Source organism: Watersipora subatra, chromosome 2 (assembly GCF_963576615.1).
Source record: "Watersipora subatra chromosome 2, tzWatSuba1.1, whole genome shotgun sequence".
In the NCBI taxonomy this organism is placed as follows: domain Eukaryota; kingdom Metazoa; phylum Bryozoa; class Gymnolaemata; order Cheilostomatida; family Watersiporidae; genus Watersipora; species Watersipora subatra.
Window position 1 is genome coordinate 16,392,009 of NC_088709.1, and position 21,789 is coordinate 16,413,797.

General features: G+C 36.8%; 2 protein-coding genes across 3 annotated transcripts in view; one reads left to right on the forward strand and one right to left on the reverse strand.

The window, feature by feature from the left end:
* Positions 1 to 1,813: 1,813 nt before the first annotated feature.
* Positions 1,814 to 19,947, forward strand: LOC137388609 (histidine ammonia-lyase-like). The gene is made up of 15 exons (XM_068075088.1): positions 1,814 to 2,155; positions 2,849 to 2,900; positions 3,628 to 3,733; positions 4,108 to 4,180; positions 4,528 to 4,594; positions 4,736 to 4,899; positions 13,372 to 13,559; positions 14,727 to 14,874; positions 15,400 to 15,481; positions 15,717 to 15,870; positions 16,096 to 16,161; positions 16,343 to 16,508; positions 16,749 to 16,883; positions 17,177 to 17,285; positions 19,560 to 19,947. The coding sequence occupies exons 1-15, from the start codon at positions 1,921 to 1,923 to the stop codon at positions 19,768 to 19,770; spliced, it is 1,956 nt and encodes a 651-aa protein (XP_067931189.1). The 5' UTR covers positions 1,814 to 1,920; the 3' UTR covers positions 19,771 to 19,947.
* The window catches only part of LOC137388608 (histone deacetylase 5-like), a 75,080-nt gene continuing 73,171 nt past the window's right edge, over positions 19,881 to 21,789 (reverse strand). For both annotated transcript variants that reach the window (XM_068075087.1, XM_068075086.1), the window contains exons 22-23: positions 21,348 to 21,500; positions 19,881 to 20,600 (exon numbers count right to left, since the gene is read on the reverse strand). In XM_068075087.1, the coding sequence (XP_067931188.1) occupies positions 20,434 to 20,600; positions 21,348 to 21,500 (320 nt within the window). In that variant the 3' untranslated portion in view covers positions 19,881 to 20,433. The remainder of the gene's footprint in view (positions 20,601 to 21,347; positions 21,501 to 21,789) is intronic.

Here is a 21,789-nt window from a genome sequence, read left to right on the forward strand (position 1 = left end):
GGTATCTACCATCTGCGCAACTATTTGCTATGATTAATTGCTTTGTTCACTAAGGTATATCAACTTTTTCTCACCGCATTGCTCTATAGAAATATTTATATGAACACTTGCGCTCACACTCAGTGTTTTGCCAGTGTTTAGTGCATGCCTTGTAGGCATACGTATGATGGCTGGAAATATGTGTCAAATTGTTTCAGCAAATCTTCATATTTTCTCAGCTTATCCGGTTCAAAAAGCTTTACAATCTTGTCTGCTGTGTCGCCCATAGTATACAGCAGCAAATCTACCTGGAACTCTTCGGACTCTGTCCGTTTTTGATATCCTATGGACACACTGTTACCTTTGTTTCCATTCGGGCCAAGTCTCTGGCCTCGTAAAGTCAAAATTACACGACGGCTTTGGTCCCATACCTTTTGTATAGATGTCTGTCCAATGAGTTCTGCTCCAGAACGCTGTAATAGCCCTTAACTTACGCGTGGGTCCTAATTCAACTGTTCTGACACCATGTTTAGTGCATGGCTTGTTGTAGGTATACGTATGACATATCGTGTAATGTATGAGACAACTAGTGTGTTTATTCAATGAATATCTGAGAGCCACTGGATTGTAATCCACAGTCCAATGTACAGCCTGGTTCCTATACAGGCGACAGCACCGCAGGCTATTGGCGGTGAAATGGGAACCTACGTGCCGAGGACCGCCGGTAGTTGCCGACGGCATCGCAATAGTTTAGTGTTGTTCAAATTTCGCAAAAGGCCGCAGGGCAAAACCTTCCCGAAATGCACTGTACGGGTGAAGGTCACTATTATAGAAACGGCATGGCAAGCGAACATTTTATTTGATTACGCGATTATGTAAAGCGATGCAGCGATGTCGCAAACGTTTTGCTGCGCAAGTTACCGCCGTAGTCTCGCAATTGATATGGGAACCAGGCTTACAATAAATCCATAAGAGCTAACTCACTATCATGATATACTATTATGAAAACCACATAAGACAGTCAGCACATTCGAACACCTTTTTAAAAATCTTGAAATATGTGTGGTTGTAAGATTTGACCTTTTTGAAGTTTCTTGCGCAGACAGCACATGTTTCCTGATTTCGGTTTTTTATCAGGGTTGTTTGTTAACAAAGATGTTACAAGTTATCCATTTATCAATCATAAAAGCATTTGTCTATATATTCATTTCGGCTGGAAAATTGTTTCCTGAGGCTATACTATTGTAAGAGCAGTCAACAAATAGCTTTCAATTCATATAATAAACTGCATTGACCAGATCAGAATAAACCGGTTACACCCGGTTTAATCCGGATTTCAACCAGGTTATTGTCCTTAAAGCTTTTTGTTTGCAGTTTGTCAAATGACTGAGAGGTCTCTCTTGGTAATCTTAGCCACTATTATATATCAATATTACATTATCCCCTGTTAATGCGATTTGTAACAAACATGGCTAACTGTCAAGAGATGCTTTGCATCGCTGTAATGCATCTATTTGTAAACCATATGCTAGTCGATCCTACGCATATAGTATGTCACAAAGAAGTTTTTATATCTATTTTTTAGGTTTATGTTCATGTGAAGGAAATCAAACCTATTGAAAAATATTTTTGTAAAAATGCTAGCTGTTTTGAGGGTTTCAGTTCATTCGTAGTTATGATCCATTTACAGCTCCGGCTTTTAAATATGTAACCATTTAAAAGGCCTGCTTCATTAGCCTTTCCTTTTCAGTTTGTTAAAGTCAATAGCGAGGTCCGGCGCTGTATTGTTTCATCAACACAAATATCTAAGCAATGGCTTAAGCATGCCCGCAAGATTTAAGTGGGCAACATTAATCTCTCTTCTACTGGTAGTTATTGGCTAGTCTTAATTCCATGATAGCAGTGCACACAAAGAGTTGTAGTTAAACGGAGCCGGTAGTCATGAAACTTTCTGTGCATTTGAATGGAGAAATCTTAGCGATACCGTGTGGAAAGGGTGCTGGGACTGTTCGGACGATAGGTGAAACAGCCATCCAACGCTATGTAAAGTTGAAGAGTGGAACACAGCTTGGTGTGGAGAGAGTGGCAGAAATCAGAAAGAGTAAGGGAGGCGCCATCCTAGACCCAGATGACATCATCAAAGATATCCTCGATGACAATGACTTTGTCACCATTGGTATGTTTCTAGAGTTCATTCAATCAACTATATAAAGGCTTCCAGAATTGTTAAGTTGTTTAGCTAATCCATTTATTTTTAGTGATTTCCGTAGATAGACTGGCTCTAGTTGGTCAGTATCACATCATTTTAAGCATTTACAAATTGTTAAGTTATTTTCCAACAACCATTAACTCGCATGACGTGCTAAAAGCCATTAAATATTATGGTTGAGCTCAGTACCAAGTGATCAGAGTATCCCTATAGTTCATTTGTGGAGATTGCTAATGTTTTGTATGATTCTGTAGGGGGTTTTTGGGACTTGAAATTGGTTTTGTGATCACTGACAAAAAGTTGCGTATCATTTGTAACTAATGCTATTTTGCCATTGTTGTATCAAGGAGCTCGGTACAAAGTTTTATGGGGTTGGTTTACCTCTTAACATAGGGGCCATTGAGGATTGTTAAAATAATTTACAAATTCACGGAAACACGACTTTGACAAACAAAACAGATTTCAAATAGATTTTAAATGACTAAAACATGATTGCATAAGAGAAAATATGGTTAAAATATGGAGCGCACATATTAATGCTAGGATGTGCTACTTATCCCATACTAGTATGTGTGGCATATTTTTCAAGATTATCATTAGTATAGTTGTTGTGGTTAAAATGCAATGGCTTGCGAATCATAATTATGTTGATGTTTACAGTGATGGAGGGAGAGAGGAATGGATTACATAACTACAACTACATTCACGGAGCGTATCCTTTTCTTTCACACTTAATATTTGAATTGTTAAATTTCTGTCTCTTTGTTTCCAGCTTTGTTTAGGCTGCCCCCATCCCTCCAACTTTCAAAACAGGTGATCACTTAGTTTCTAACATTTCCCCTCATCTACTAAACTTACAAACACCAAGCTGTGAAATAACAGATGCTAGGAGGTTTGCACGCCATCATAATACTGTCTGTGGTAGATACGATGACGAATATCAGTTTAAATTATGGAGTATTATTTGTAATATTACTATCTCTCCATTTCTTTCCTAAGGAATAACGACGTCAATAGCAAATTATAAACTTTTTTTGTTCATTGAATACAGAAACACAAGCATTGTTCATTCAAAACAAGGCTTATAGACAAGAAGCTTTGATTGCTAATGGAATGTAAACAGTGGCCACTGGTAGATATGAAACCTTGAGGCGTTGGAAGTGGTTTTGTTTCAATGTCTTTTTTCAGCAAAGAGACACGTGTTTACTGTTTGCCTTCCATTGCTATTGAAAGCAGTAGTCAACGAAAAAGGTCCTCATTAAACCCACATAATCAAGTATGACTAGCTCGAGTTCCAAAGTCAATAATTCACTATCTAACTTTAGTAGCGTTTCCTCTCCATAACTCCGTTTACATGTTTATGTTGTTTTTGGAAGTGCATTCCTGGTGTTGCCGTTCAAAGTCCTCGTTGTCTGTCCTTGACATTTTCTTCCTGCTAGAACCTCTGCAGATCATCCTTCTGCCAGTGAGTATCTCGCTCTAGACGGAGTGTCTCTTACAACCGGTGAAGTGATGGACTTGGGAAAGGGAAAATACAAAATAAAGGTGGCTATGCATCTCCATACGAAGATATTCCAAATTCTGTGCATTTTGTTATCTGCTGGTGAAATTTCTGTTCTTAAAATATTAAATAATTTACTTACAAAGAGCTTAGGCCATTAACAGAGCAATATTTTAATATAAATTAGCGTTAGTACGTTTTACACTTAATTACAGTAAGGCAATGAACAGATCAACAAACAATCCTATTGACAAATACAAAATCAACATTTCACTCTCTAATGTACAGTTTTGCAATTGGCAATGAATATTCATTTCCTTACAAATTAGCAAATGAATATTGTCCTTCCAGGTTAGCAATTAGCAAATGAATATTTTGTTTACAAATTAGCGATAAGCAAATGAATATTTTATTGCAGATTTGCCCAAAAGCTCTCAGCAAAGTCACAATGGCCCGAGACATGATCGACAAGATAATCCAGGATCAAAAAGGTAGAGCCATAAAATTGGCTTTAGTTAATTTAAAACTCTGAAACAAATATTATTGTCATCTTTTAGAATTGTTTGTAGTGAAGCTTTGCTAGAATGTTTAGCAAAGAGTGCGGTCTAGATGCTGGTTGTCGCACTCTGTTAGCTCCAAACATAAACTCAGTAAGGTGTAGTTGGTAATGGCCAATATCCTTGCTCTATGATGTGATCAGGTATTGTACAAAACCTGAAACCAGAAACCTGCCAGAAACGAATGGCTCATTAGATTAGAAGCCCGTGAGAGAGATGTTTATTACAAAACTTGAAGCTGTGTTGTGCTTAATTCTATTCTCTTGGTGAATTTATTTCAGTGGTGTATGGCATTACTACCGGCTTTGGCAAATTCGCTAATGTCGTAATCTCAAAGGAGAATCTTACGTAAGTTTTTTAATTTAAATCTAAGTTTTTTGATTTAAAATGAGTCTCTTTCATGAAAGCATGTTTCATATCATATATTTTTTATGTTTTGATTTGAAATTTTTTAACTAATTCTATCTAACAATCTTTGTAATTGTTCAGATCCCTTCAAGAGAATCTCATCCGATCTCACTGCGTAGGATTAGGTGACCCTCTATCACCTGACAGGGTCCGTCGGTTCATGTCTCTAAGAATCAATGTGCTTGCTAAAGGGCACAGTGGCATTTCTACACAGGTTCTTGACCAATTCATTTCTGCTTTCAATGGTTAGTCGATTTTCTTTAGTCACCACAAGATGATCTATTTGTAACAATAGACACTCATCTATATATAAATCTCAGTTTGTCGTCTGTCTCTATCTGTCTGTCCAGCTATAGCGATTAAAACATAATAGGTAACGATTAAAACGATAGGCGCACATTAATATAAAAGACAGTTCTTTTTGCTTTCATACCAGATAGCTTCAACATTGGTTTCTCGGTCCTAGCATTTACCAGCGCTACATAACTATCTCTCTTGTTGTTGATATGGATTATTATGGACACTAATACCCTGGTAGTCCAGTGTGCCATGAAAGAAGAACACAGAGAAACAGGTTTGTGAGTAACTAACCTAACATTCTAGAAGCTAAACAATTAGCAAAATGTTGTGAGTTTGAATCCCATACAATGCGATCTTTTTTCCAATCTCCAATTGTGGCTTAAGACAGACGAATGGATGAACCTGGCTATTATTATTGTAAAGATTTGCTACAGTCAAACCCCGATTTATCATGATCCTAATAGATGTATATGAGTTTGCTACAGTCAAACCCCGATTTATCATGATCCTAATACATGTATATGAGTTTGCTACAGTTAAACCCTGATTTATTATGATCCTAATAGATGTATATGAATTTTTTACAGTTAAACCCCGATTTATCATGATCCTAATAGATGCATATGAGTTTGCTACAGTCAAACCCCGATTTATCAGGATCCTAATAGATGTATATGAGTTTGCTACAGTTAAACCCTGATTTATCATGATCCTAATAGATGTATAAGAGTTTGCTACAATCAAATCCCGATTTATCATGATCCTAATAGATGTATATGGGTTTGCTACAGTCAAACCCCGATTTATCATGATCCTAATACATGTATATGAGTTTGCTACAGTTAAACCCCGATTTATCATGATCCTAATAGATGTATATGAGTTTGCTACAGTCAAACCCCGATTTATCATGATCCTAATACATGTATATGAGTTTGCTACAGTTAAACCCTGATTTATTATGATCCTAATAGATGTATATGAATTTTTTACAGTTAAACCCCGATTTATCATGATCCTAATAGATGCATATGAGTTTGCTACAGTCAAACCCCGATTTATCAGGATCCTAATAGATGTATATGAGTTTGCTACAGTTAAACCCTGATTTATCATGATCCTAATAGATGTATAAGAGTTTGCTACAATCAAATCCCGATTTATCATGATCCTAATAGATGTATATGGGTTTGCTACAGTCAAACCCCGATTTATCATGATCCTAATACATGTATATGAGTTTGCTACAGTTAAACCCCGATTTATCATGATCCTAATAGATGTATATGAGTTTGCTACAGTCAAACCCCGATTTATCATGATCCTAATAGATGTATATGAGTTTGCTACAGTTAAACCCCGATTTATCATGATCCTAATAGATGTATATGAGTTTGCTACAGTCAAACCCCGATTTATCATGATCCTAATAGATGTATATGAGTTTGCTACAGTTAAACCCCGATTTATCATGATCCTAATAGATGTATATGAGTTTGCTACAGTCAAACCCCGATTTATCATGATCCTAATAGATGTATATGAGTTTGCTACAGTTAAACCCCGATTTATCATAATCCTAATAGATGTATATGAGTTTGCTACAGTCAAACCCCGATTTATCATAATCCTAATAGATGTATATGAGTTTGTTGTTTTACTAGCCATGATTCGAGCCAAATCTCTGTTCGTCTTTATGAGTAAAGAATTGCGATGTGAGCCATTGTTTCAAGGAAGGTTTCGCTACATATATGAGGCATGACAAACAAGACCAGGTGTTTATTCTGCACAGAGTGGGCTGTTGAAAGAGTTGCTAAAACTTGTTGATGATCAAATAAAAAATGATAAGTTCAAATTAAAAGTTAACAAAATCAATTTGTTTTTGTACTGCAAATACTGAGGTACTTTTGTTTGTTCATTCATTGAATAATTTATTTATAATATTCTTATTTTTGTCATCAAAGCGACTAACCTTCTGGATTAAAGTTTACAGAATGCTCTTTCTCAGCCACCTACGCCTCTATTAGTTGCATTGTTTGTTACCAAGGCAAAAATGCTAAATAATGTATTTTATATAATATAACTTTTTGTTTATCTTTATCAAGCATCAGTGAAATATATGGAAATAGCTAGCACCCTGGCAGTCTAGTATGCTGTTTCATATCGTCAGGGCAAACAACAAATTGCGCAATTATTCCAAAATGCTTCAAAGATGTTGATTGGGGTAGGTGGTGGCTAGCTGGTCTACCAAATGGAATGTCGCGAGTTCAAATGCTGGTGCAAGCAAAATTTTCCTAACTTCTTCGGGTAGGCGGACATCCGAGAGCGGCTTATCCGACAAAAGCCTCTATTATAGTGAATACGAGCTGAACGCCCAGCATTGCAAGGGTAATAAAAAGGTTTTTGCACAGAAATTTTAATCTTAGTCAACATGTACAACATTTAACATTCTAACTTTCAAATAAAGGCGTTTGTTTATTTCTGTCTGTGTCGGCCAATGCAAAATTTCAATATTTGAAAGCTTGAGGCATAGCTAAAACAGATCGTTGAAAAAAATTTCTTATTCTTATGCTACACATTCATTCAAGATTTAAAACAGCTTATAAACAGCGGGAGATAGTGTAGTTGCCATTGGCTAAGTTTCTTAACTCAAAGAATTTTAGTAATTTAAGCTAGTGTAAAGGTTTACTGTAATAAAACTCTATTATTATAGCAATGTGTCCGTCCTTCAGTTAGGAAAAAATATTGCCCCCCACAGGTATCAAACTCATACATTCAGATGCACAAATGTGAAGCCAAACACACTACTAAACCACGCAGCCAGCTTGCCATGGCTTGGAATAACTGTGATTATAATCGTTACGTGTCACAACCTCTCACAGCCCATCGGACTGCAAGCGTGGTTTTTGGGAAAGTCTGGGCATGTGTTTTTCTTCTAGTACTTTAAGTGTGGTTCTTGTAGTTTGCTTCAAGTAGTTCAAACGCTGCAAGCGGACGTATTTTAAACAATTGCTATAAACTGGACATACGACAGACAAACAAACAATGAGATTGATATATATCTACTAGATGAATGTCCGACGTTGCTCAGGTAATAAAAGCCTTTGCACAAAAAATTTATTTTTATTTAACATATAACAGCAGTTATTATTCTAACTTTCAAACTTCGTATCATGAAGAAGATGTTTCGTGCAAGTCAAATAAATTAAAAAAAATAAAACGACTGTAAAAGGGTTTAGATGTAAATGTGAAATAATTAGCAAGTAATATCTAAATTAAATCTGTTTTGCTACGATCACAATGAAAGATGATTAGGTAATGATACAATTAATATGAACTGAGAAAACAAAATAAAAATCCTGAATATGTTGAATTAATAATAACAATTCTTGGATAGAAGTGTGTGTGTATAGAAAAGGTTACTGTTCCAGCCGAAGCTATCCATGAAAACTTGGAATACGACGATACTGGTACCTCTCGATACCGGTACAAATGTAAAAATGAAATATGGTACTGTCTTTGTCTGACCAAACAGAGAGATAATGGCGAGGCTTTCCCGCGGAGACGAAATAGTTGTCTGCGTGAGAAAAATTGGCCTTGACCCCAGTTGGAGTAATTGAACAAATTACATTACAAAAAATTACTTACAAAAAATATTTCTTAACAGGGGCATCGTAACGCTTATCCGCATTGGTAAAATAATCAGCGTGCGCTGTAGCTATATCTATAGCCGGAATGACAGACATACTTTGAGAAATATATATGCTACTAGCTGTGCTACCCGGCGTTGCCCGGGTAATAGAAAAACCTTATTGGACAGAAAATTGATTTGTATTTAACATATTATAACAACATTTGCCATTCTAACTTTTAAACTACATATCATGAGAAAAGTGCTTTGTCTTATAAACAATGAGAAGTAGTGAGAGTTGCTTGCTATTAGCCGGGCACATTGCCAATGGAAAGTTCCAGTAAGCTAGTTAATAATGCCGGTAGGCGTGATGTTGTGTCACAGCGTTGTTGTCCAGCTACGCTATTCTAATAATAGCTATAATAGCTGGAAGGACAGACATACTTTCACATTTATATATATATATAGATAGATATATATTATATGTACATATGACTATATTATATACTATACATAGAAATGGCTATATTATATGTATATATGACTATATTATATACACATATGACTATATTATATATTATGCGTACATATGACTTATTATATGTACATATGACTATATTATGCATGTATATTATATGACTATATTATATTTCATATGTATATATTGTATGTACATATGTATATATTATATGTACATATGACCATATTATATATTATATGTATATATTATTTGTACATATGACTACATTATATATACATATAACTATATTATATGTTATATATATATGTATGACTGTATTATATATATGTATGTAAGTATATATTTTATGTATATACTTATGTATATATACTTATGTATATATATATATAATATATACATAAGTATATATTATATATATATTATATGTACATAAGTATATATTATATATATATTATATGTACATAAGTATATATATATATATAATATATATATATACATATATACAGGACAGATAGCGCAGTTGGTAAGGTATCGGGACCGTGATCATTAGGACCTCGGTTCAAACCCCAACAACTGCACTTTTCTGGTGGTCTTTGGACAAGACCCTTGCTTGTATAACGTCTACAACCTCTATGATGAGCGCAATAACCAAAACCATGCCGGCTCGGACGTCGCCCGGTCAAACAAGGTCCGCGCTGCCTGTAGCTGAACCAGGACAAGGCAGTGAAAAATGGCCTACTGGTTCAAAACGGATGAAATGGACTCGGACTGATAACACGGACCTCATGCAGTGCTACTTTATGAGTGAACCTCAAAAGTGGGGCTATATGGGAAGGATGCGGCAACTGTGGATAAATATGCGCCCTGAATTGCCACTAATCGCTAAGCAACTTGTAGCTCAGAGGAGTAACATAATCAAGCGGCACCTCATATCGGAGCTTGAGGTAGATGAAATTAGGGAACAGTTCACCCAAGTAACCTCAACCAACGAGGAGTGCATATCAACACACACTGTCACGCATACACGATCATGTGTAGACTCACGGGTTGAAGAAGACATGCACTTACACCTTGACCCAAGGGTGAGAGAGCTTGCGGAAAATATCATCAACAAGATGTCAGCTGCTAATGATTATGGAAGCAGGGTACCACTACGAAGAGTTAGCAAGGCCATACCTAAGAAGCTGTTAGAAGACATCAACATGGCACTGGAGTCGATCTCAACTGGATCAATCAGTGAGACTAATGCCTTAATCTACAGTACAGCAACCGTCATCTTGGAGGAGATGGATATTAAGCCAATGCCAACAAGGCTTCAAGCCATTCCATCCTGGCAGCTGAGGCTACAAAATAAGATCAAGGGCTTGCGCAAGAAAGTTAGTAGGCTCAGTGAGAGATCTAACCACAGTTTGGAGCGTCCAAAAAGGGAAGCTCTAGAATCTGCCAAACAGCAGCTAGTAGCACTCTCGGCACGACTGAAGCGGTACACCAAAGAGCGGGATAACAAGAGAATGAACAAACTGTTCATCAATAATCCATCTAGAGAGTATTCCCAGTTCAAAGGTGAACTGCAGAGGCCAATGTCTGAGCCTCCCCGATCTAGCACTTCAAAGTTCTGGAAGGACATTTGGGAGAAAGAGACTACTCATAACACCACTGCAAATTGGCTGAAGAGGCTTAAAGAGAACCATCAACACACTGTGGCTCAGCAAGGACTCACCATCAGCAAAGAGGACATCAAGTGCAGAGTGCAGCGTATGAAGAACTGGGCAGCACCTGGCCATGACATGATTCAAGCCTTCTGGTTAAAGAAATTGACATCACTTCACACTAGAATGGCTAAGCAGATGGAATGCCTAATAGAACAAGGTGACCATCCAGAATGGCTGACCAAAGGACGAACTGTACTTCTGATAAAAGATCCAAAGCAGGGGCCGATTCCCAAAAACTATCGACCAATAACGTGCTTGCCCACCACTTGGAAACTGCTCTCAGGAATAGTTGCAGACAAACTGGAAGAGCACATGAGTCACTATATGACTAGTGCTCAGAAAGGAATTGGGCGCAACACCCGAGGAGCTAAACATCAGTTACTGGTGGATCGGACGGTCTGTCAAGACAGCAGGAGAAGGCAAACCAATCTTGCCATGGCTTGGATTGACTACAAAAAGGCCTATGACTCAATTCCCCATAGTTGGATACTTGAGTGCCTCAGTATGTACAATGTTCACCCTGCTCTTGTGGCATTCATCAAGATGTCAATGACCAAATGGAAGACGGAACTGGAGGCTAATGGCAAAAAGCTGGCGAGTGTACAAATTAAGCGCGGCATCTATCAAGGTGACTCCTTATCACCGCTGCTCTTCTGCATATGCCTAAACCCTCTAAGCAATATGCTGGAGGAGACTCAATATGGGTACCAGTTTAAGAGTGGCACCAAGATAAACCACCTCTTCTACATGGATGACATCAAGCTGTACGCTAACAAAGAAAGGGACATTGATTCGCTAATACACCTCGCTCAGGTATACAGCAAGGACATCGGAATGACCTTCGGTATTGAGAAATGTGGAAGGCTAATTCTTAAGAAAAGCCATTCTATGCTCACAGATGGCCTAAGAATGCCAAATGGTACCATCAAAGATATAGAAGAAGGGTACAAGTACTTGGGGATTATGCAAAGCAACATCAACCACGAAGCCGAGGTACGTCACAAAGCCATTACCGAATACAAGAAACGCCTTCGGCAGGTCTTACGGAGCCAGCTCAATGCCAAAAACCAAATCATGGCAATAAATACCTACGCACTGCCAGTAATAAGATATCCAGCAGGCATAATAAAGTAGACTGAGGAAGCCATCAAAGAAACAGATATAGCAACTCGTAAACTGCTGACCATGCATGGCGCACTCCACCCAAAATCTGATATTACTAGATTGTATCTTGATAGGAAAGATGGCGGTAGGGGACTCAAAAGTGTACAGCAGACAGTGAAAGAGGAGGAGCAAAGCATCAAAGCATATGCAGCCTCCATGGCCATCTCAGATAAGTTGCTAGCTGAATTTCAATCGGCTGCTCTCACAACGGACCTACGCCCTGATGATGAGGAAATTGACTGGCACACGAAACCTCTTCATGGTGCTTACCGCCAACAAATATCTAAGGTTGGCGATCTTCACCAGACATATATGTGGCTGAACAAAGGAAACCTAACAGCCAATACAGAGTCGCTAATCATGGCAGCCCAGGAGCAAGTGCTCCCAACAAGACAACTCCAAACGAAAATCTATCACACTAGAGACGATCCTAGATGCAGACTGTGCAAAGATGCACCTGAGACCATCCAACACATCATCAGTGGATGCAAGCAGCTAGCAGGGAACGCATACACTGAGCGGCATAATCATGTCGCAGGTATTGTGTATAGAAGTCTATGTGATGAGTATGGCCTTAATAAACCACAACACTGGTGGGAAGCTCCTGGTAAGGTGAATGAAAATGACCGCGCCAAGATCCTCTGGGACTTCTACATCCAAACTGACAAGCATGTCCTAGCAAACCAACCAGATATAGTGGTGGTAGACAAGGAGAACAAGAGGGCTACTATAATAGATATAGCAGTACCCAATGACTACAATATAGCCAGCAAAGAAAAAGAAAAGGTAGAGAAATATCTCCCTCTTGGAGAAGAAATTGAAAAATTCTGGAATGTAAGAACAACTGTAATCCCAGTAGTCATTGGGGCACTGGGCGCAATAACACCGGCGCATAAAATGTGGCTTGCCCAAATACCAACAACAATCAACTCAGGTGAGTTGCAGAAAAGTGCGCTATTGGGAACAGCTAAGATCCTGAGGCGAGTGCTCAAGCTCCCAGGTCTCTGGTAGGAGACCCGAGTTAGAGCAGAATTTACCACCCATACGGGGTATCCGGGGTGAGAAAACAATTTATATATACATGTATATATATTATATGTACATATGTAATCGATAAGTAGTCAGACTGACTGTAAACAGCATTCTACACTTTGAAGAATATAGATACACTTTGAAGAATATAGATACACTTTTAAGAATACAGACTGGTAATATAACTAGAGAGAGATAAAGCGATATCTAATTTAAGTTAAGTATTAGTAGTTGACCTATTATAAGTTTTAACACTTTAGGCATACACGTATATATGTATGTAAATAGATGTATATTTACAAGCTTACAGGTACCTTGTGCAAGACTGTAGGATCAGTTAAGGTCAGTTATAATCTCTAAACTATAAAATCTAAAATAGGGATCTTTTTATTTATAGCTAACTGTTTGCCTTGGATCCCAGAAAAAGGAACGGTTGGGGCTAGTGGTGACCTGGCACCACTTGCTCACATGGCTCTAGGGCTGATGGGTGAAGGTAAGATGTGGAGTCCAAAGACAGGCTGGGACAATGCAAAGCATGTTCTGGATGTCCACAACCTAAAACCGATAAAGCTCAGTCCCAAGGAGGTCAGTCCTTGTAGTGATATGTAAGGATATGTTATTGTATGTAAAGTGCTTGTAGTGATATGTAAGGGTATGTTATAGTATGTCAAGTGTTTGTAGTGATATGTAAAGATATGTTATTGTATGTCAAGTGTTTGTAGTGATATGTAAGGGTATGTTATTGTATGTCAAGTGCTTTTAGTGATATGTAAGGATATGTTATTGTATGTCAAGTGCTTTTAGTGATACATAAGGATATGTTATTGTATGTCAAGTGCTTGTAGTGATATGTAAGGGTATGTTATTGTATGTAAAGTGCTTGTAGTGATATGTAAGGGCATGTTATTGTATGTCAAGTGCTTGTAGTGATATGTAAGGGTATGTTATTGTATGTCAAGTGATTTTAGTGATACGTAAGGATATGTTATAGTATGTCAAGTGCTTGTAGTGATATGTAAGGGTATGTTATTGTATGTCAAGTGCTTGTAGTGATATGTAAGGACATGTTATTGTATGTCAAGTGCTTGTAGTGATATGTAAGGGTATGTTATTGTATGTCAAGTGCTTTTAGTGATACGTAAGGGTATGTTATTGTATGTCAAGTGCTTGTAGTGATATGTAAGAGCATGTTATTGTATGTCAAGTGCTTGTAGTGATATGTAAGGGTATGTTATTGTATGTCAAGTGCTTTTAGTGATACGTAAGGATATGTTATTGTATGTCAAGTGCTTGTAGTGATATGTAAGGGTATGTTATTGTATGTAAAGTGCTTGTAGTGATATGTAAGGATATGTTATTGTATGTCATGTGCTTGTAGTAATATCTAAAGATATGTTATTGTATGTCAAGTGCTTTTAGTGATACGTAAGGATATGTTATTGTATGTCAAGTGCTTGTAGTGATATGTAAGGGTATGTTATAGTATGTCAAGAACTTGTAGTGATATGTAAGGGTATGTTATAGTATGTCAAGTGTTTGTAGTAATATGTAAGGGTATGGTATAGTATGTCAAGTGTTTGTAGTGATACGTAAGAGTATGCTGTATTATATTGTTTCCTATGTGGCTCATATTCTAGCAATGTTACTTTCTGCTGTCAGCCTAATTATGGTGTACTCAACTTAAGGGTATGTAGGAGAGAGCAACTCTTGTTTCGTTGCGTTTTTGTCAAAGACATTTTTAATGCTTTTCAGGGTCTCGCACTCATCAATGGTACACAGTTCATAACTTCACTGGGTATTGAGGCCCTGGAGCGAGCTCAGGCTATCTGCGACACGGCCAATGCTGTCGCTGCACTCTCTCTTGAAGTGCTCAAGGGAAGCACAAGAGCCTTTGATGCCGGTAAGTCATGATATCATGTTCAACGCAAATCTATAGTAAACATTTTATCATTGGTTATTGGTGATTAGTTGATGACAATCACATGAATATCATCTTTATCAAGGTCATCTTTATTTATATAAGTACGTCTACATGGACTGGTGAATAATCCATACTTTGCTCGCTATCATATACAGTTGCCATTAGAACTGTACTAAGTTTCCTGTTTCCTGATCACTTAGCATTTTAGTTACAGTATTAATCTGTATGGATGATTAGCGAAAAGATCTCTAGCTCAATTTGAAAAATAGCTCAAAATTTGTAATTTCATTAACCTATGTTATATATGATGCTGACATCATTGATTTATGGGTAGATGTTTGATTGAGAGTCTCATCTAGTTACAATAACGTGTTACAATAACATAAACCCTCAATTCTGCAGGAAAAATGATTTTTATGAACAAATATAGATAGAACTTAGTTTTGTAATGAAAATCAAGTCAATAGGGGTGTGAGGCACAATTGTATTTAAATTTATTTGTAGATATTCACAAGGCTAGACCACACCAAGGACAGATGAAGGTTGCCGGCTATCTCAGAGCAATTCTCCACTCAGATGAGTACAGGTTGCAACTTTAGTTTTCTTTTTAAGTTTTAAAAAGGGTTGTGTTTAATATTTTATACCATAAAAAGTAAGACATGCATATTATTTCGATATCATACGTTAAACAGATAAAACTTCAGTTGTCACAAATAGGCTAAACACGAAAGGTTTGAATTCCAAAAGTAGCCGCTACAGGATTTATTTGAAAACATGCTGATAGCCCTTATCCAACTATTACCTAGATTCAATGCTTGCAGGTCAGAGATTGCCGAAAGTCATCGATTCTGCAACAAAGTACAGGATGCCTACACTCTTCGATGTTGTCCTCAAGTTCATGGAATTGTCTATGACACAATAGAGTTTGTTCGTGGCATTCTCGCTGTTGAAATAAACAGCGGAACTGACAATCCTGTATCCCTAACGAATCATTCAATTCAGATTTTCGTTGTTTTAGAATTATCTTCTCTTGTTTACTTAATCAATCAGCAGCTAACTATGCATTGACCGAATTGCTCCATATGTTTGTTCAAGTTTGTATCTAATATGTGTTTAGTACTCAATCATATGCTCTTATGATATTCTCTTTGCTATATGCATCAACAAGTTGGTATCGCGCCTTAACATAATAATGTAAAGATGGTTTTCGCTGAGCGTGGAGAGATCATTTCTGGAGGAAACTTTCATGGAGAATACCCTGCCAAGGTAAGCATCACAGTAACTTTGAACTGATTGATATACTACTAAGTAAGGATTTTGATACCTTTTTTGCGTTATCACATATTTTAATTTTATTCCAGAACACGTTTTTAAATTTCTAGAATAAGCTTATGTACGTATGTTCTAATCTACTATTACTTTTTTGATATCAACCTTTCTTGCACAGGCTCTTGACTACCTGGCTATCGGGGTCCATGAACTAGCCAGCATGTCTGAGCGGAGGATCGAGCGATTGGTGAATCCTGCTTACTCGGAGTTGCCCGCTTTCCTCTGTTCTGATGGTGGACTCAACTCAGGCTTCATGATGCATCATTGTACCGCGGCTGCTTTAGGTATAATGCAATATTCGGAGATTCAAAGATGAGTAACAGGCAGCATGCGGTCTATAAAACAGTTTGGTAAAAAATGTGAAATATGAGGATTAGTATTGTATTACGTATTTTAAGTTAAACATTTTGTGACTTGAAATACATAACGCACTATGCGAATTTTGTAGCATTATAATAGTTGTACGTATTTTCTTATAATGTATGATTAAAAATGTTGCCAATCTTTTTAAATTAAATTTGCAGTATCAGAAAACAAAGTTCTGTGTCATCCTTCAAGTGTGGACTCATTGAGCACCAGTGCTGGTACAGAAGATCATGTGTCCATGGGTGGTTGGTCAGCCAGGAAGGCCATTCAAGTTGTCGACAATGTAGAAAACGGTCTGTTGCATTCTGTCATACTTGCACAGTATTAAACTTTGATTCTGTATCAAGTGGTTGCAGCATATTGTTTTACGCTCTTTTTAAAACACCCCAAAAATTTGCTGGCCATTTTTTATCTGTTAATTTGAATAAATTTTTCATTTTACTTTAGCTTCAGAATCTGCTGTTTAAAAATTATGTGACATATCTGCAAGCTTTCTGACAGATGCTAGCGTTTAATTACTAGATTGTAGACATGATTGTTTTTTCTAAAGTGAGGGCTATATCATATCAATTCTTGTGTGTTTTAGTACTGGCCATAGAGCTACTTGCCGCATGCCAAGCAATAGAGTTTCTCCGACCTCTGAAAACAACAGAACCTCTTGAGGAGGTTTACAAGCTTGTGAGGACTGTTGCAAAGTAAGAGTTTAAATTAATGTAACTATATATATACTAGATGAATGCCCGGAGTTCTCAAAATTTTGTTATAGTATCTCTTACATTAAATTAAATGACAGTATCAAATACAACACCAAAAATAAAATAAATCCCTATAAATTAAATTGCACGAAAGTTTGTGATTCATCATTGGGGCCTGCATAATTTTAATAGCTGGGGAGATGCAAATTATACTTTGATTTTGATGATGTCAATAAGTTATTTCTGTCCCAGCCATAATTACACCAATATGCAACATTGTGGATATACCATAAAACCTCTACTTGAATGCCACCTCTATTTGAACGCCACCTCTAATAAAATGCCACTATAGGGGAAGGGTTAAAAATAGACAGCCACATGGGTGTTCAAATAAAAGTTTTGCGGTAAGTTGCATGCCTATTCCATTTAGGCAGCATCATGTCTTTAAAAGGCTACTATTTTTACTATATACAATAACCACAGTCAAATCTCGACATTTAAGTGGACCCGCTCCAATATTTGCTTCATATGTCAAAACCATCACATAATGGGAGCAAATATTTTTTATTATAATATATTGCGCTATTGCCAAGATAATTCACTGCTCTGAAACTTAAAAATACATGTTTCAGACAAGAATATATTGCATTCAAACAAATGCGTGATATGAAACAATGTTAAAATGAAATTTAAAAAACTAAATTATAAGCAAACAACTCAATAAACTAACTAATAATCGATAAAAAAAGAGACTGTTATTGTCACACTTCCTTCATGTTCATGATAGACAATTTTAATTGTGGCCCGGGCGATACAGGAGACGGGTGGAGCCTAAAGAGATATATGGTGATAGGGATGAAAAGTAGGCTAGTTTTGACGACATGAGTTTTAAATTAGTGTAATTAATTGATATATCTATATATATAGTTTTGTATAAATTTTTTTAATGTTATCCCCGATTATCGGTTCAGCCTTTCCACTTGCACCCGTTTCACGCTTTCTTTTGTTCACGTAGCTTACATTGTTTTCTCAGGATAACTATGACGACTTGTGATAATTAGGCAGATTTTTATGAGCTGATCTGACGATGTTGGCTTAGGTTTTTCTATTGTTCTAATTTTAAGAAATGTATTAGTATTTTCTTGTTAACACTTCTGCCTTGCTATTTGTCTTAAGATTTAAATTTAAAATTTAAAAAGGAAGGTATACAACATGGTTTGATATTATTCGTAGAACCAAACTCTGAAGAGCTGTAGATATATACTGGTTACAAAAATTGCAATGTTTTTAAAAGCTTTGGGCACACATGTTGAAAATAACTTTGGATGTGATGACAAACATTCGCTGAATTCGATGTATGTCAAGACTCATATTTTGAGGTGATCACAGTTGAGGTTTGACTGTTTGTTTTATCAATAGTTTTGTGAACATTTCTCACATGCATATTCCTTTGTAACTTGTTCAATTAATGATAAACTCCTGGAAAACCATTCTAAAACTACTCACCTCCATGCTACATCTTCTCATCACACCCTGTGCATGTTTGCTCGCATATTTTGATCCGAGAGATTATTATGTAATGTCACATGACTCCTGGGGCACAGCTATTTCTGTTCAGCCATTCCTATTGGTATTATATAATGCCTTCAGTGAGAGTAACTCTACCATTCCTGGTAACAGGAAAGCCACTATTGCCATTTTTATATAAAAATCAATTTTGTTCTCTGTGTGACACTGAAATACGTACACAGACACATATTAGGAGGGTGACAATTTACGTCATCTTAGGGTCAGTTTTTGCTATTTATTTACATCAAATGTCAAGCTCGAACCCAATTAGTAAAAATGAAGTCTCGGGCATCACAAGGCCATTGATAAGCTGCTCATATCGAAGCCTTTTCGTTATTTTAAGCATCTAGATACAGTACTTGCTTTTTTAAAGAACTATTTTAAAGATCTAAATACTTGCACCAGCGACAAGAGTAAGTCTCCTTTGCTCATGTCAAAACAGAGATCTCCACCAAAATTTTTTATATAATTATATATATTATATCATTATATACTGTTTTAAATATAATGGTCCTAAACCATCAGGACCAAAATTAACAAATTATCGCCCTAAAAGCATGCTACAAATCCTTCAGAAACACCATTTTAAATGCCTGTGTGACTGGCAGTAAATCAGCCTCATTTTAGTACTATCTTGTAACTGGTCTGCGTGTAAAGATTTTGCATGACCAGTCTCACTTCACCTATATTTTGATTGGATGACAGACCATGGGACAAAGACAGGCAGGCCAATCTCGATATGGACGCAGTTGCGGCATTGGTCCGTGAGCGCAAGATCTGGGAAACTGTTCAGCCGTACATAAAGAAAGGAGGTGGTTGGGTAAGCTATGATTATGCCATCGATTCTCCAACAAGCTTTAGCGCTCACGAAGATACGAATAATGAAAGCCCACGAAAGAGACGCAAGGTAGCTTGAGTTCCATATCTCTGTAAGTTCGTGCACCTGCACCTCATCACTTCATTTTGCTCTATTAATAAAACTCAGTCTACAAAGATTTGTACATGTGTCTAAGAAGGTTTGCATAGTTCATATTTACTATGTGGTTTTATTCATTGTTTTGATTTTGAGCCAATAATAATATCCCAGACCAACGAGTTAAGTATTGGCGAGGAACTTATTAGTAATTGTATACAAATTTACAACATATGAAATCAGACTATGGCAAAAAGTAGCACTAATAATACATAAATAGCATACCTGCACAAAATCTTGCAGTCATAAAGCATCGACTGTTTGTATCGTTATGTATAAAGCACACTGAACCTGTGTGTTTTAAAATCTTTCTAAACCTATCGACAACCAGTAGGATAAAATAAGAGAAAGGTAATACAGGTATTATGAAATAACCACGGTAACAGCTTTGATATTGCATGTTGTAATATTTACATGTCGTAGAAGCTAAATTCTGACAAGCATAAGGTTTGTAATGCTCTTTACAAAAAAAACATGCCAAATAAAATGAGAAATGTAACTATATATATATAAGTATATGTAAATATGTACATACACGTGTGAAGCACAAGCGTTTGTTACACCTAGCCTTAGAGCCATGTTTGTGTGGTATATAAAAAGCACATGCTATGATTCCTCCATAGGTTCTGTAACAATTATTGGCTCATCGTCTTTGTCGATAGACTTGGAACTACTCGTCGAGCTATCAAGGGTCGGCTTAGCTAGCCTCAGCGAATCCACAAAGGACATGACAATCTTATCCTTGTGTTCTGCCACCATTGGCCAGAATTGAGCTGCAAACCATTTTAAGAAACGTTAGTTAGTTAGTGCTCATCACCAACGCAACTCAAAAACAGTAAAATTTGGACTCTTTCAACGAAGAGCTCAGTGACAGCATTAGCAGGTATTCAACACTAATCCAAATTCACTGATGCTACATCAACGCAGTGAGAATACAAACTGTATGTTAGTATCAGCATGGACAACTCAAAAAGCTAGTCTCATCAACTTAAAGTATTACGCTCTGATATCTACCTCAGATTAAAAAAATTAGCAACGAAATATGATATTTTTTGCAACCTTTGCACCATTTTTGCAACCATTTCATATCCACCGAATTATTTACATACTTTTATTTAGAGATGATATTGAAAAATGTGCTGACCAATCGTTAGCAGCATTCTACTAACATAAACTAGAGACAGCGAGCTTTTTACTCATTTTAATACTGAGGCAGCAGCGAATAAACTATGTGAAATAGTTGTGGAATTGTCTTTGCTGCTTTTCTAAATGAATCGTTCATCTAAAGACCCATTTCACTATGAATGAGCATGATCATGAATTTGCGTGGAAATTTTTTTTAATATTTGTTAACCCATGTTTTAAATATTGCATATTGGCTTACATTTCATTCGGACTTCAGGACTTCAATATCCTCAATTGTTACACAACATTCCCCTCCAAACTTTATATGCTTCTGATCTACTTGACAAAATTACACAAGCCCATGTAGCTTCCCTGTCTAAGTTTTTGCAACCTACTCTGTATTCGGGAGCACTCCTCCAATGTTTCAACAGCATTCTTGCACGGAGGCCGCATCACTTCCTCCTGGTTTGGCAGCGGTACACTTTCCCCCAACAGTGCTCGTGTGCACATTTCACTCGCATCACATATAGAAGAGAGGTTATAACCACCTGCAACAGAACAAATTCCTGATATGTTTTTACCCAATGGCAGGATGAGTAAACTTTCAAATGTAAAAAAATATTTGAGGAAAAACATAGAAGTATGAAGTATGTCTATATATTGTGACGACAGAAACTCTGATCTATGATAATAACTATTGACAGCAGCAATATTAGAGTTGGGTCCTGCACCGTGCTGACTTCACAGAAAAAACATGAAGCAAAAAAGCAAAATTGACTACAAAAGTCTAGTATCTATTTATAGAACAGCTTGTTAAGACAGATTTCAAACCAATAA